The 13,500-nt window shown below is 35.9% G+C and overlaps 1 protein-coding gene across 2 annotated transcripts; it reads left to right on the forward strand.

Moving 5' to 3' along the window:
* The first annotated feature begins 9,378 nt into the window (after positions 1-9,378).
* LOC149393612 (nuclear transport factor 2-like) lies at positions 9,379-13,391 on the forward strand. Of its 2 annotated transcripts, none has more exons than XM_089616912.1 (10): positions 9,379-9,506; positions 9,678-9,765; positions 9,937-10,071; positions 10,612-10,912; positions 11,401-11,663; positions 11,769-11,949; positions 12,119-12,243; positions 12,328-12,393; positions 12,526-12,623; positions 12,844-13,391. In XM_089616912.1, the coding sequence occupies exons 2-10, from the start codon at positions 9,727-9,729 to the stop codon at positions 12,917-12,919; spliced, it is 1,284 nt and encodes a 427-aa protein (XP_089473038.1). In that variant the 5' UTR covers positions 9,379-9,506; positions 9,678-9,726; the 3' UTR covers positions 12,920-13,391. The 2 variants fall into 2 exon arrangements, with proteins under 2 accessions (XP_089473038.1, XP_089473037.1); XM_089616911.1 differs by having other exon boundaries at positions 12,542-12,623.
* The last annotated feature ends 109 nt before the right edge of the window (positions 13,392-13,500 follow it).

Here is a 13,500-nt window from a genome sequence, read left to right on the forward strand (position 1 = left end):
GAATGATCCTAGTCACAAAACTCATGAATGGCTACAATCATCCATCTTGGAGCCGCTTGATGAAGATCGCACTCTCCACATAGAACAAACTCGGATTAATCGACAAATCGGTCCAAAAGCCTAGTAATGACGATGTAAGTCGTATAAATTCATGGAAAAGAAAAAATAATATGGTGATTTCTTGAATCTTGAATTCTGTTACGAACGAGATTTATGCGAGTGCTCTATATGGAGAATCTGCGAGAGATAAGTGGAAAGATCTCGAAGAAAGGTTTGAGATGAGCAACAGAACAAGAGTTTTTAAACTCCGACGAGAAATCATGAACTTGGTCTAAGATCAGCTTCATGTAGGTGTTTACTTCACCATTTTAAAAACTCTTTGGGAGAATGAGTCATTCACCACCATTCGTGGTGAAGTATTGTTGATAGATCCACTTCCATCAATCAATAAGGTATTTGCAATGGCCTCACAAGAAGAAAAACAAAGAGCTGTTAGTGCTGATGAGTTTGGAGGCCAAGACTTGTCAACTCAGTTTCCATAGCAGTTAAAGATGACCAAAGAAGGTTCAACGATGACCAAAGAACTGGGAATAGGAAGGATTGTTTGGTGTGCACTCATTGCAAGATGGAAGGGCACACATTTGACAATTGCTACAGGTTAAATGGATTTCCACCAGGATACAAGGCTACGAGTCAAGGGACAAGCCAACACAACTGAAGAAGGTTATAACCTTGACGAAGCCAACTCACCGCTCCATCATCCTCTGGCCACTCAAGCGACATCAACATGACATCCTTTACTACAGGTTCTTCCTGTTTTAAAAACAGTACATGTTATTTTTCTGGTAGTGTTTGAATGGGGATTTTGGATTGAAAAATTATACAGAGTAGGTCACTTGAAACGCTGAGATTTCAAAATAACCAATAATTCAAGAATCTTAAAAAATAGCCAATTTCAATATATATGGTAATTTTTACAAAATTCTATACCGAATTTATTTGCTAATAACATATATACATTTACAAAAATAGTATAGTTGGCTGCTTTTACCTCTCCTACATTTTATATAAATAAAATTAAAAAAATTAACAAACAATTTAGAAGGAAACAAAATAAATGACCCTAGCGATCAAATTTTCAAATTCCATCAATCCCGTATTGATAACATCATGCAAGATATTAACCAAATACCCAAATTTATTCTTTTAAATGTTAAAAACTCAATTCTTTCTCTCTTAAACAGAACACTAAATCCAGCCCTTCCTTTCTCTTTTTAGCGGCGAGGCAGCGCGTGATGATTTGACCCTGAAGGCCTCGTTGTGAACTCTGTTGTACTTGAATTTTCACGGCCGCAATCACGCTTTTGACCGCGGTTGGCTCCGCGGCCGTCGCTGGACTCTTCGTTGTCGGAGTTGGTTTGTTGTTTGTGGTGATTTTGTTGTTGTTGGTGGAATTGCTGGAATCGGTGGTGTGGATGCAAGTGGAGATGAAGATCTTCATGAGATGGGCAACAGACAAGGTGAGAGTTGAAATTTTCAAGGTTTGAACAAATTGGGGTGTTTGTGATCGACGTAAATAAATCCTCTTTGATTGGTCCAAATTTGAAGATGAAAATTAAGGCTCTCCTTTGTTGATGTTGTTGTTTTGAAAATCTGAAATCGAATTGGATTGAAGATTCTTGGTTTCCAGATTTGTATATTTATTTGATGATTGTTGGGTTTCTGGAAATTGGTCTTGAATGTTCTTAAATTTAGAATTCTAAGTTATGATATGTTGTAGCTGAGATTTTTTTTTCTTTTCAAAACTTGTATATGTTTATTTTTGTTAATTTGACACATAATTTTGTTGAAAAATAAATTCCCTTTTTTTCATAACTTGTCATTGTTTTTGTTAAATTGAAACATAATATTTTTTATTTATTAAAATTGACCATTATTTATGAAAAACTATATACATTAACAGTACTACCAAATTTATAGTATGGCTTGTCAATGGTGTTCTTCGCGTTGACGAATATGTGTGGAGTATTTGTCATGTAGTCTTTCCAATGTGGTTTTATGAGAGAGAGATACAGAGAGATATATAAGAAGGGTCATTAAATGTGACTATAGACAACTCATTTAACGACTCATTTTTTTATTTTAAATATGAAATATTTAATGACGGGTATTTTGGATATTTGATCCTCGTTAATGGCTATTTTGCAAAAGTAACAAAACACTTGCTATCTAGCAAAACTCAAATTTGCTATTGGCTAGTTGGTTATAGAGCTCTTTTGGGTTCTGGTGCATCATGTCATATTTGTGCACAAAAGTCTATTCAAGATTGCATAATTCCATAGTCACTCTACCAAACCACAAGGTAATACATGCTCATTTCTATGGTGATATTCATCTTGATCAAGACCTTATTCTTAAAGATATGTTGTTTCTGTCTGGATTCAAATTTAACTTAGTACCAATGAGCTCATTAACTTTAGACTCATATATTGTTTTATTTATCTCACATGGAGGTTTTGTTATTGATAATATGATATCAAAGAGGAAGATTGACAAGGGTAAAAGAAGATAAGATTTGTATGTGCTGAGCCAAGATTCAAACGTATTGATCAATAACATTACATCTCAAACTTGGCACAACAGACTCGGACACCTCTCATTCAAAAGGTTGGAAAGCTTTCCTATACTTCTTATAATAAGAACATGCCATGTTGTATATGTCCCTTAGCTAAACAACATAGGATCCCCTTTGTTTCTCACAATCATCCCTCAACTAACGTCTTTGACCTCATACATTGTAATGTTTTGGGTTCTTATTTTGTCATTTCTCATCGTGGTTTTAGATTTTTCTTGACCTTAGTATACGATTGTAGTATATTCTGTTGGATTTACGTAATCAGAAATAAATTTGATGATCACATAATCATAATTCGTTTTTGTGCCATGGTGTTTAATTAGCTTTCTGCTTCTATTAAACAGTTATGTTCTGAGAATGCTAAGGAGCTAATATGTTCTCCAATATTTTTTTCTCTAAGAACGGGATTCTACACCAATTTTTATGTGTAGAAACACTACAACATAACTCTGTTCTGGAACGGAAACACCAATATTTACTCATTGTGGCTAGATCCATATACTTCTAATCACAAATTCCAATAGATTGTTAGAGTGATTGTGTTCTATCAGGTGCGTATTTGACAAATACGACACCAAGTCTTCTCATATCAAATTAGTGTCCTTATAAGATTCTCTTCAAAAAGGAAGTTGACTATCACTTTATGAGTCTTTGGTTCTTTGGCTTTTGTTTCTACATTAAAAGCAAATAGAACCAAGTTTCAACCAAGAGCACGCACATGTGCCTTTCATCGCTATCTTCCTTGTGTGAAGGGTTACAAATTATTGGATTTGATAACACGTGAAGTCTTTATTTCTCGTGATGTTGTATTCCATGGACACTTATATACTTTTCATTATATCAAATCAAAACCTACCACTATTGATCCTTTTCTTGATATTGTTATATCACATACTAATATCCATGTTACAAATATAGGTATACCTGCTCATTCACAATGTGGTGACCATGTACAACCTGCACAAGAAAGCATCACAACAGTTACAAATTTTTCGAGAGAAGTCACATCTTGTAGACAATGATGTCCGAGAAGTAGTAGCACGTCATGATCCAATCAGAAGATCAGATAGGCCAGGAATTCCATCCACGAGATTGAAATATTTTCACTACAATCAACTCAAAAATAACTTAACTATACACTTTCATTATCCTTATGTTATTTCAAATGTCCAGAGTTAGGACAACTTGTCTAGTAAGTTTCACAATTATGTGTTGTCTATTTCATATAACTTTGAGCCTCAATATTACCATCAAGCTTGTAAACATCGACATTGGATTCAAGCTATGGATGACGACCTAAAACTTATAGTGGACAACAAAACATGATCCATTGCTAATATACCACCTTAAAAAAAATCTATTCGATGTCAATGGATTTGTACTAACAAGTATAACTCAGATGGTACTCTAGTATGCCACAAAGCTAGATTAGTGTCCAAGAGGACGTCGATTTTACTAATATCTTTTCTCCGGTTCCTAAACTTGTGACTGTAAAAGTTCTCTTAACTTTAGCTTTTTCACATAATTAATTATTGGCTCAATTAGACATTAATAATGCTTTATTTAATGGTGAACTTTTCGAAGAAATGTATATGGATGTTGTTGGTGGTTTTCTTTTCACTCTACAAATTTTTTTTAAACTTTTAATACGAGTTCATGAAGTTTTAGCTTTTATTGTTGTTTTAGCTCTGAAGAAAATCTAATTAATCTAGATGAATAAGCGACTAACAAAAGAACCATAAGACATAAGAATATTAGTAAACTCACATGATATTCCGCTGTTTGATTTCCCACACCGGTTGATAATCTTCGTGTTCTTCATACTGGATCCGTTAACAGGTGAAAATCCGACACTCATAAAATGACAAAATGCAATGGAATACGAGGAATGAAATCATTCATTGCCGCCACAAACTCAGTCTCCGACCAAGCTAGGGTGAGCCCCTTGCGAGCCCCCTCAAAGATGGCAAGTCATGGCCTCTTTAGGTAGCCCCGGATGAGGCCCACCTAAGAGGCAGGCCCCACGAGCTACAAGCGGGACTCAACCGATCGAGGAATTAAGGCCCTGTGAGCCTTAAGCGAGACCTAGCTAAAAGGGCAAGTCCCACGAGCTTCAAGTGAGGCCCAGCCCCAGATGCAGGCTCCACAAGCCACGGCAAGGCCCCGCCCAAGCGCGGGCCCGGAAGGCACCATCCACAACACGGCCCGCCTCGTGGCCCATAGCCTCACCGTCTAATGGGGAGCTCCACCCTCTCAACGGGAAACCCATCTTTGACCTCCCAACACACGGGCTAGGCCTCTCTCCTAGAGAGGTCCCACCCAAGGCCTTTCGGGAATCGTGCCACACACAGTTTGAGTCCATCAACCTATAAATATGGGTCTCCTCTCCTCATTTTATATGTCATTCAAAACCTGGGTGTTGAAATTGATCTAGGGTTAAGAAAAGATTTAACGCTTCGAGCAAGCGGCGGAATTTAAAATTTTTCTTTAAAACAAGTAAAACGATTTTACTAACCTAGACAAAGAGCAAGTACATTTAAATTAAAACTATCAAAGAGCATTATTTGTTTACTAACCTTTGTGAAGTTTGAACGTTGAGAAGCCTTAGGAAGGTTGAAACGTTCGTCTCCCCACGTAGCTCGTCTTTCTTCTTTCCACGGGAACTCGAGCAACCACGAAAGTTTCTATCATAAGAATCACTCGAAAAAGAGAGGAATTAGTGTGTGGGCACTTTTAAACACGACGACTCAAGAACAAGTCTAAGAGTCGAAGAGCTAAAACACTAGGTCAAATGTGGACCCAGGGGCCAAAACAAAAACGAAAAGAACTTAGAGAGAGAGAGAGAGAGGAGTTGGGTGGCCAAGTCTAGAGAGAGAAGCTCTCAATCTCTAAAACTTTGGAATGAATAAAATGAGAGGAATGAGGGCTCAAATATTGCCCTTATATTCCTTAAGTCACACGGCCAAGAGGGGGCTTCTAGAAGCCTTGGATTTGTTTCCTCTTTTGTTCTCCCTTACCCTGAGCCGAATTCTCCTCTTCCTTGTAGAGGAAATTTGTTTCCTCTTTTTCTTTTGGCAAGTATCTTCATACATCAATGTACAAAATAATCTCCATTTTTCTCCTTGGGTTGGACGGCCACATTGCCTCTAGAAGGAGCTTCTAGATTTTCTTCATTTGTTCATGACAACATAAGAAAGGCCCATTAGGAATTTTCATATAAAATTCCATGAAATGAAATTAATCCACAAGGCCCTATTTATTTAACTTTGCCGAGTGTCTATATGTCATCATATGACAATGTCAAAAATATTTATTGACATTCATTTCATCCTATGTCCAAAAACACAAAATTACCCTTTAGACAATTTTCGTAAAACTTGTCTCGTTCTTGTTTTGACTTAACTTCTAGTTTAACAATTCATACTCGATATGATTTGTGATAGTGAACTCATGGATCCAAATGAACAAAGCTTGAGCTAAAATACTTGGACTCAAAAGTTCACAAACTTTTTCCAAGTTTAGCTTAATGTCAACTGACTCCACTAAAGAGTTGACACTGAGAATCTCTCGGTTCAAATGAATTTATTTTCTACTCAAGAATTCAACTAAATTGTGATGAGTGGATCCACCGAATATTATCTATGTTTACCCTTCATGAATATCATCAGCTAGTCGGGATTTAAAAAATTACCATTTTACCCTTCTATCTGTTATTCTGCAACTCCTTTGTCGCTTGTGAATAAGTTAGAAACAATGTATTGACGAGGAGCTAACAAGTTCATCCAAAAGAGTCATGACTCAATTTGGATACTGGCCAGTTCATTTATTCGTATTCCAAGGAACAAAGCATGAGGTGATATACATTGCATTTCAAAAATCTTGTACATGAATTCCATACCTATGAGATATTCACAAAGTTACTCATGACATCTTCATAACTTAGTACTTCACCAATGGGTCCTGTTCAGAATCACATAGTGAGTCCGAACTCTGACTTTCTCAAATGAGAATACATAAGCTATGGAATGACATGTCTCACTTCAGGATTGAGGTAAGCATGATGCAATTCATACGTAGTGACTTCGAGACATAAGAGGTTAAATGGTTTGTTCTTATTCTGTTTCTAGAAGTGCACTGGTCAATTCAATACCTTCAGAAGATACGTAGAAGAAATATAGAGTCTCCAACTCTCGATGCCCCATAACTAGACATCATAGATTCTCCTAACAATCGTACAGAGATCAGTATATTGTTTTAAGCAAACCATGAAGAGTTTGTTAATGCAAATCTATTTGTCTCTTCATATGTGTGACTTAAACCAAGAACATTTTTGCTTTACAAGTCTGAAAAGATTAGCAAGCTTTCTCTACTTGCTTTTGATTACTTATTAATTCCGCAAGTGCAAAGTTTGAAGCATTATGAGGCTGGGTTTATGGAAGTTCTAGATTTCCTGGTGTAAACACACTTTTGGGCGTCCTAAAATCATATTCTTGTTTTGATAATTCTAAGGAATTATCCTAACTCTCACGTTGCTTAAGAAAGTGCAATTGAACTTTCTAATCCATTTTTTTTTTTTTTTTGCAGTTGTTCGATGTGCCGTATGATATTTTCCGACCACAACTTGGGAGGGGGGGTATGGTGGTTTGCTATTGGTATTTCATTTCAACGAGGATTTAGTTTAAAAATTTTGTGTCTTTGCGTTTACAATGATGAGACTTGCTTATTCGTCAATTTTGGTGTTTCTATTTTGGGTCTGATGTTCATATCCATTTACAATTGCGTGGAGCAAGCATGAGAGTGAAAAAAATGGGTATAGCCACATCATCTTCCCATCTTTTAGGATCTAAGAATTTAAATATTTTTGTTGTCTATAAATAAGCATGCATCAATAAAAAAAGTATGTTACTTTATTACAATCTCCATATTCAAGGTGGTCTGTTATTGGTATGTCATTTCAACGAGGATTTAGTTTAGAAATTTTGTGTCTTTGTGTTTACAATTATGAGACTTGCTTATTCGTCAATTTTTAGTGTTTCTATTTTCGGTCTGATGTTCATATCTATTTACAATTGTGTGGAGCAAGCATGACAGAGAAAAAAAATGGGTATAGCCACATCATCTTCCTATCTTTTAGGATCTAGGAATTTAAATATTTTTGTTGTCTCTAAATAAACATGTATCAATAAAAAAAATGTATGTCTTTATTACAACCTCCATATTCATTGTTTTACTCGCAAATTTATTTTTCAATTTATTATTGTCGTACTTTATTTCTAGCTTTATCTTCAATTCTTGAATTCGAGCATCATCGACGTGAATTCAAGGTTCATCAATCATAATAAATCGATACTCGAATTCAAGAATTGAAGATAAAGCTCCGTTTGGAATCCGGAAAATAACTGATGAACTCTGCAGATTCTTAGCATACCCAAACAATATCCTAGAATCTTAACCACAAAGTTCATCCAAACAAAATCCCAAACAATATCCTAAACAACTGATGAACTCTGTAGATTCTTAACATACCCAAACAATATCCTAAAATCTTAACCACAAAGTTCATCCAAACAATATCCCAAACAATATCCTAAACAACTGACGAACTCTGAAGATTCTTAACATACCCAAACAACTGATGAACTCTGAAGATTCTTAACATACCCAAACAATATCCTAAAAAGCGAAACAAACCTTGTGCGCGACCTGACCTTGGACTAAATATGGAGTTTTGAGTTTGGCATTTGGATCTCGTCGGCGTTTGGGTCCTCGGGTTTTAGAGAGCTAGTGCGAGAAAGAGAGCTGGTCCTCGGGCTCCTGGGTTTCTTGGGTCTAGTGACTTTGGGGTAAAGAAATAGAAAGAGAGAGAGATCGGGAAGAGAGAAGAGAGAAGAGAGAGTGAGAGGAAGAGATAGATTGACGGGAACGAGAGAATAAGAAGGAGGAGAGATCAGACTGACGCGAAGAGAGAGAAAGAGAGAGAGAGAGAGAGAGAGAGAGAGAGAGTCATGGATTAATGTGAGATATGAGCGGGATATGGAGAGTTAGTGTAGGTTGTAAGAAAAAATTTAAGTGGAGGGTAAAAATGTAGTTGTACATTTCAGTTAATGGCATTTTTGGCCAAATTATGGTTTTGGTGAGAAATTGGAAAAAGTTATTGTTTTGGTAGTAGTTGTGGCAATTTCTCTAAATGTAATGTAAAAATACAAAATAAAGTAGGCTTGTAGAGAGACGTGTCATTTGTTAACATATATATGAGTACAGAGACTATTAATTGTTTGACAAATTGATATGTAGACACATGTGTGTATTTATTTGTGAGTATTATTATCTAAAGACAAACTCTAGTGAATATGTTAAAACATGAAAATTATGTCAATAAATCATGTCATTCGTTGACACACACACACACAAATTGTATCATTTGTTATTTTTTTTACTTTTATTCTATTATTTTTTCTCATAGCATATCAACAAATTTGAGTTTATTTGAACGATTTATTAACACATATGCTCAGAGAAAAAAAAAAAGAATAAAAGTAAAAAAAAAAATAAAAGATAAAAATGAATACAAAATATTTTCATTTTTATTTGTATTAATAGAATTGTCCAAAATAATATTTATATAATTGTCCAAATTTACATTTTTTCTTAAAAAATGAGAAATGACTTATAAAACTATATAGATTGCTCTATTTCGGACAAAATACCGATTTCGGAAATTTCACACAAAGCCCACTCCTTTTGTTTCCGGAATAATAATAAAAAAAAAACAAAAAACAATATAAAAATAAAGAATAAAAACCAGTGGAGGAAGAAAGGACCAGCGTTGTTGAGTTGAGACTCTCCATCCATCTAAATTACTCCATCGAAGGTATATTTCTATCTATATATCTATGTATATCTCTTCCCCCTTATTAAAAAAATTCTCATCTTTACTCAGATCTTTGTGTATGTATGCGAATAGGTCTACTTAGGTACTCGTTTGTTCTCATATTTCTTTCCCCTGGCGAATAATAAAATCTCTGTGTTTCGTGAATGGCAGATCTAGGGTTTTAATTCCAGTAGGGTTTTAGGGAGGGTTTTCCACGATCATGGCTACACCGTACCCCATTCCTGTCACCGCCGCTCAGGTCTCTATCTCGCTCTCTCTCTCTCTCTCTATATATATATATATATAGTATATGCATTTCCTTCTGTATCTCTATCCTCTTCCTCGCCGGAGACTAGGCCGTCCTTGAACCCTTCCTCGAAGCCTTCCTTCAAGTGGGTTTGCTCATGTTAATGTATGTGTTTGGATTTAGGTGGGAACGTACTTTGTGGGGCAGTACTACCAAGTTCTTCAGCAGCAACCGGAATTCGTTCACCAATTCTACTCCGACGCGAGCACTATGATTCGAATCGATGGTAACATCAGAGACACTGCCACAGCAATGCTGGTACTTTTCTTTTAATTTCTCAGATTTTGAGAGCACTTGAAAGTTCTTGGTTCTTGTTTTCTTTTGATAGTTGTGTTTTGTGAATTTGAATCACAAGATATGGATTTTGAGAGTTCTTGTAAGTTCTTTTTTAGAGAAGATATAAACTTTGGTTTTTACTCTTTTTTGGAATTATAAATGTGTAATTTGGGATTGGAAGGAGGAATGGTTCTCCGTGTATGTAGATTTAGAGGTGACTCAAGCCTTTATGGGTGCGAAAGATTTCCTCCCCGTTTTAAAAGTTGATAAGTTTGATTTTTTTTTTTTTCTCATTGATAAGAGATACAAAAAAGTATGCCATTAGGAGTTCGTATTAGTGACATTTAACGAAATGATGAATATTGCTCGATAGTGTAAAATAAAAACTCGACGATTATTATCGGACGATTTGGTAACACATCATACTCCTCAAGTTGATGGATTGTATTGAGATTGACTATGGGGAGTTCATTCTTTTTACATGACCGAGAACACCCTCCCTTAATTTTTGTTTTATTACAGCAAATTCACGGACTCATCATGGCTCTAAATTATACGGGAATCGAGATCAGGTCTGCACATTCCCTGGAATCTTGGAACGCGGGTGTGCTCGTTATGGTCTCGGGCTCAGTGCAACTGAAGGATTTCACCACCCGGAGGAAATTTGCTCAGACATTTTTCCTTGCCCCCCAAGAAAAAGGATACTTTGTGCTAAATGATATATTTCAGTTCCTTGACGACGAACGTATTCTTCACCATCATCATCATCAAGCAGCTATGTTAGCTCAGAGTAATCTTGATTCCAATCGGAGTCCTGAGCCAGGTATCATTTCTGTAATCATATTTATATTTGTTCAACAATTTCATTTTAGCCAGTCCTTGTTAAGTTTGGTGCCATGGAGAGAGTTAAGCATCAGACATCTGGTTCAGCATTTTGTTGCATTATTTACACTTTATTTCGATACAAGACTGAATGAGTATTTTATGTAACCAAATTTAGTATCTAGGTTCAACTATAAAATATCTTCTTTTTTTTGAAAAAATATTCCTGTGATGACCTATGGCCAAAGAGATAAAGAAAACAAAATTAAATAGAAAAGAAAAGGTATTCAAGTGGTCGTTTGGTGGTTCCAGACTTATTTATCGATGCGAGAGAATGTTCTAAGTTGACTAGATTCTGTATTCTAGAAAAGCTTAATTCTTTAATTTGGCTTGGAATTGAAAAAGGTTCATGCTTTGATTGATAAAATCACAAGGTTCCTTTTTTTTTTTTTTTTTTTCAATCTCTTGATGGAATTCATATTTTTCTAGTGTCCAATTATATGCTGGGTGGAGAAATTCATAGTAGAGAATATGTCAACTCTCCTTCGGATGTCAAAGAAAATGGACCGGTTGACAACTATGGTTTTACTGAACGACTTCAGCAAGTTAGCGAGCCTGAAAACATTTTAGAGGACAATTCTGCTGATCAGCCAAATGAGTCTCTTCAGAATACAGTGAATTCCTTACCAGAACACTTCTCGTCCGTTGACGACCAAGTTGGGGAGCCCCAAAAACACACCTATGCATCAATTGTATGCTCTTAACTTCTGCATATACGTACAACTATGTATTATTTAAGATTACGTAATCTTCATTGACATATATACTGATTTTATTTATCTAATTATGGCTGGAAGTTACGTGTCGCTAAAGGAGATCTCGCTTCTCAAAATGCTGCGAATAAGAATGCTCCTCTGGCTTCAGATTGGAATCATTCTCCACAGTCCGCTTCCCGTCAACCCGCCATTTCATCGAGTGCCATTGAAAGCTCTGCTGCAGAACCAGCAGATGAGGTTGCCTCGCTAGACAATGACGATGGTTGACTCTCAAACCCATTTAGTAAAAAATATATGACATATTTAGAATTATGGGTGGGAAAATGATATTTTATTTAGAATTGTTTCTTTCTGTATTTTTTGTGTTATATCGCATTTCGTGGGATTCACTAGATGATCACTGACTTGTATCGTATGTGGTATCGTCTCAGGTGAAATCAAATCTGTGTACGTGAGAAACTTACCGCCTACTGTTACACCTGAGGAAATTGAGGAGGAGTTTAAGAATTTCGGTAAACTTAAGCAAACTGAAGGCGTGGTCATTAGGAGTCGAAAGGTCTGCATTCTATGTTTTCATTTGGTTCCTTGCTATATTTCCGAATTTTTGTTTATATGCTGACATGTTGGGAGACTTGTGCAGGATGTTGGTGTTTGCTACGCATTTGTTGAGTTTGAAGACATTTCTGGCGTCCAAAATGCAGTCAAGGTACTTTGTGTGCTTTAAAGTGATACAAACGAATCTATTGTCATGCCAGTATTTTATTTTTTTTTCCACTTTTTCCTTGGAAAAATATTGCAGCTTTTTGCAAAGATCACACCTTTTATAACCAAAACTCAGAAATCTGTACTTGCAGGCTGGATCTCTTCAGGTGGCTGGACGACAAGTATACATCGAAGAACGGAGAGCAAACAGCAACATCCCGTCCCGATTATCAAGTATGTTCATAGCTACATTTACATTTATGTTATATGTGCATTTAGTAACCTCAAAAAAGTTGGTCTATCCATTTATATCTATAAAAGTTCCAGGGTGTGCATATTTATTTTTTCTAGGATAGCAATTTTGCTTTGACAAGAGAACTGCTTCGTTAAGAATCTGTTACATATTCAGAACCCATAAATAATTTGACTTTTACGTTTAAATTACGATAAACAGGGAGGGGTCGTGGAAGGGGAAGCTACCAAGTAGAGCCGCCAAGAGGGCGTTTTGGGGCTCGGAATTTCGGACGTAACAGCGGCCACGAAGGAGGTGACCGAGAATACAACCGACCTCGGGCAAATGGTTTCTACAAACCAACAGCCCGGCAAGACAGAGGGAACCCCGGAACAAGAAGTGAAACAGAGTTGACAAATTAGATTAGCTCAAAGAAAAAAAGAATTTTTTTTGGTTCAGCTGGTTCTATTTAGAAGACCAGCTATTATTTGAAAGAATTATGTAACATTAGTCATGCAAGGAATCAGTAGTTAGATAATATTGGGAGCAAAGAAGAAAAAGAAGAAAAAAATGAAGTGGTATTTATTTTTTTTCATTTTTTTTTTTTTTTATTAAAAGGGTTTTCATGTTTGTCCCTCTCCTGAACTATTAATCCAAAATCCAAATAAATGTAGTCGCCTGCAATTTTGAGCTTATTAAATCTCATTGAGATCCTTGAACAAGATGTATTTTGACATTCTTTGGTCCATAGAATTGAACTGTCCATTCTATACGTGTTTTTACCATACTCGTATTGTGCGTTTCTAGCTACCGTCGATATAAATTGTAGATCAAGTTTGTTTTTGTTTGTTTGTTTTTTTATTTTTTATTTTGGATTAA

The sequence above is a fragment of the Urtica dioica genome, chromosome 6 (genome assembly GCF_054948205.1).
Source record: "Urtica dioica subsp. dioica isolate 48M chromosome 6, U.dioica_male_clone48M_v1_H2, whole genome shotgun sequence".
In the NCBI taxonomy this organism is placed as follows: domain Eukaryota; kingdom Viridiplantae; phylum Streptophyta; class Magnoliopsida; order Rosales; family Urticaceae; genus Urtica; species Urtica dioica.